Source organism: Coptis chinensis, chromosome 1 (genome assembly GCF_015680905.1).
Source record: "Coptis chinensis isolate HL-2020 chromosome 1, ASM1568090v1, whole genome shotgun sequence".
In the NCBI taxonomy this organism is placed as follows: Eukaryota; Viridiplantae; Streptophyta; class Magnoliopsida; order Ranunculales; family Ranunculaceae; genus Coptis; species Coptis chinensis.
The window spans coordinates 77,714,012-77,715,752 of NC_141456.1; the positions used below are offsets into that span (position 1 = coordinate 77,714,012).

Sequence of the window (1,741 nt, forward strand, 5' to 3'; positions counted from 1 at the left end):
GGCAGATCCCTACCCGCATTACTTAATCAAAATCTTACATAGATTGTTCCTCTTGTATCCTCCTCAATGATGCCAGCCAGTTCTTCATCTAGAGCGAGGGGGTACAAAAAACATAAGTGTCTTAACAGGGACTTTGACAAGTTTAGCTGAACAATTCTGTTTTTTTATCTGGTTATCAAACTAAAGCTGTATCTGATTGCAAACTAAAGGCTAACAGTAGTAGTGGTAATATTGCATAAAACTACCAGATAGATATTCTGAAAATGAATCCCCCTCCACATTCTGTACAAGTAGCTGACAAATGAATTGATAGTCCGATTATTTTGTAGTCCTGTTTTCACTATGTCAGCATGTCTTCTTTTATCTGTCACAATGTTCTGGGCTTCTAGCTTATGTGACAAGTTACTCACAATAATTTGTACGGAAACAGTAGACCGTTAATTATAGAATGGACCTATGCCAAACAACTCTTTTAGTGGCACGACACATTACTTTAAGGTTTTAAGTGATATATAATTATTTAAGTTTACAAGCTAAATCAAAGCAAGTAAAGCACTCGGCTCTATTGTCGTGACAAACCTATGATATTATAATCACGTAAACATTATTGGCAAACTCATGTTTTATATTTCTACAGTCAATCAGAGATTATATGGCATCCATCCAGATTTTAGCTTGAAGATTATCAACCACTTTCTTGTCAAGCTGGAATGCCTTGGCAAGAACATCATCGGAGATGGGCGGATTGGATCCAAATACGCTGTTGCCAATAGTAATCCTACCAGGGTTCTGGCTGCTTAGACTAGCAAACGCAACGGCTTTAGTTTTACCAATGTTGAACTGGAAGTGAATAAGGCCTTGGGGGAACACAAACACTTCACCCTGATGAAGTACTTTGGTCATGAGGCGATAATCTGGATTGGAGGTGACAAATCCGACATAAAGTGTACCCTCCATGACTATTAAGACCTCACTTGCTCGAGGGTGCGTATGCGGTGGGTTAACACCGTAGGGTGCAAAGTCGATACGAACCAAAGAGATGCCAAGAGTGTTAAGTCCAGGAAATTGGGCCACAAATGCTGGAGTGACCACTGAACCAAGTTGGTTCGATGTGTTCCCAGGCATACGAAGTCCCCTGAAGAAGAAATCATTGGCTGTAGCATGCTGTGGGTCCTTGCAAAATCTCCCATTCACAAAAACTGCAAAAGGTTTAAATCAGCATAAACCTACAAAGAACTGAAAGGAAGTACAACAAGTATATATTGCAATATGATATGACTTTCTAAATCGTCATTTTAACGTAGACCTATATATAATATATGAAACCTAAAAGATTAGTGCTTATATACCCCCATCTTTAGTGTCATTAATAGCAACACAAAAATCCTGAAGTGAACCAGGATCAGAGGCAAGAACAAAAGAAGCGAAGGCAAGTAAGGTGAAAGCTACAAAGATTGCAGAGCCCATTGTATTAATGCTTTGCTAAGTTTGAGTGATGTCGGTGATGACTCTGAGCATGTCTTACATGGGTATTTATAGAGGTACTTAGCGACCAATGTTAGAACTGGTCTCATATACTCACATGCATCATTTTCATTGTGGAAGGTAGCAAGACCTCCAAGTTCCTCTAAAAACGCGCGCTTACTGGATGGGCCATTTGTAATTTGGTTCGTTATAAGGCCCCCATGACCCATGTAGGGTAAATGCTGACATGGGCCATTTGTAATCTGCTCTCCCTTGG

The 1,741-nt window shown here is 39.9% G+C and overlaps 1 protein-coding gene across 1 annotated transcript; it reads right to left on the minus strand.

Moving 5' to 3' along the window:
• Positions 1-377: 377 nt before the first annotated feature.
• On the minus strand, positions 378-1,488 carry LOC147525269 (putative germin-like protein 2-1). Its single transcript, XM_086564788.1, has 2 exons — positions 1,350-1,488; positions 378-1,199 (listed from the first exon to the last, which is right to left on the minus strand). Exons 1-2 carry the CDS (start codon positions 1,465-1,467, stop codon positions 649-651), a joined length of 669 nt encoding a protein of 222 aa, XP_086420914.1. The 5' UTR covers positions 1,468-1,488; the 3' UTR covers positions 378-648.
• Positions 1,489-1,741: the final 253 nt, after the last annotated feature.

Coding starts and splice junctions, on each gene's coding strand:
- LOC147525269 (XM_086564788.1), bottom strand. CDS start 1,467: ATGGGCTCTGCAATCTTTGTAGCTTTCACCTTACTTGCCTTCGCTTCT. Junction 1,200..1,349: donor TAATGACACTAAAGATGGGG/GTATATAAGCAC, acceptor AACCTTTTGCAG/TTTTTGTGAATGGGAGATTT.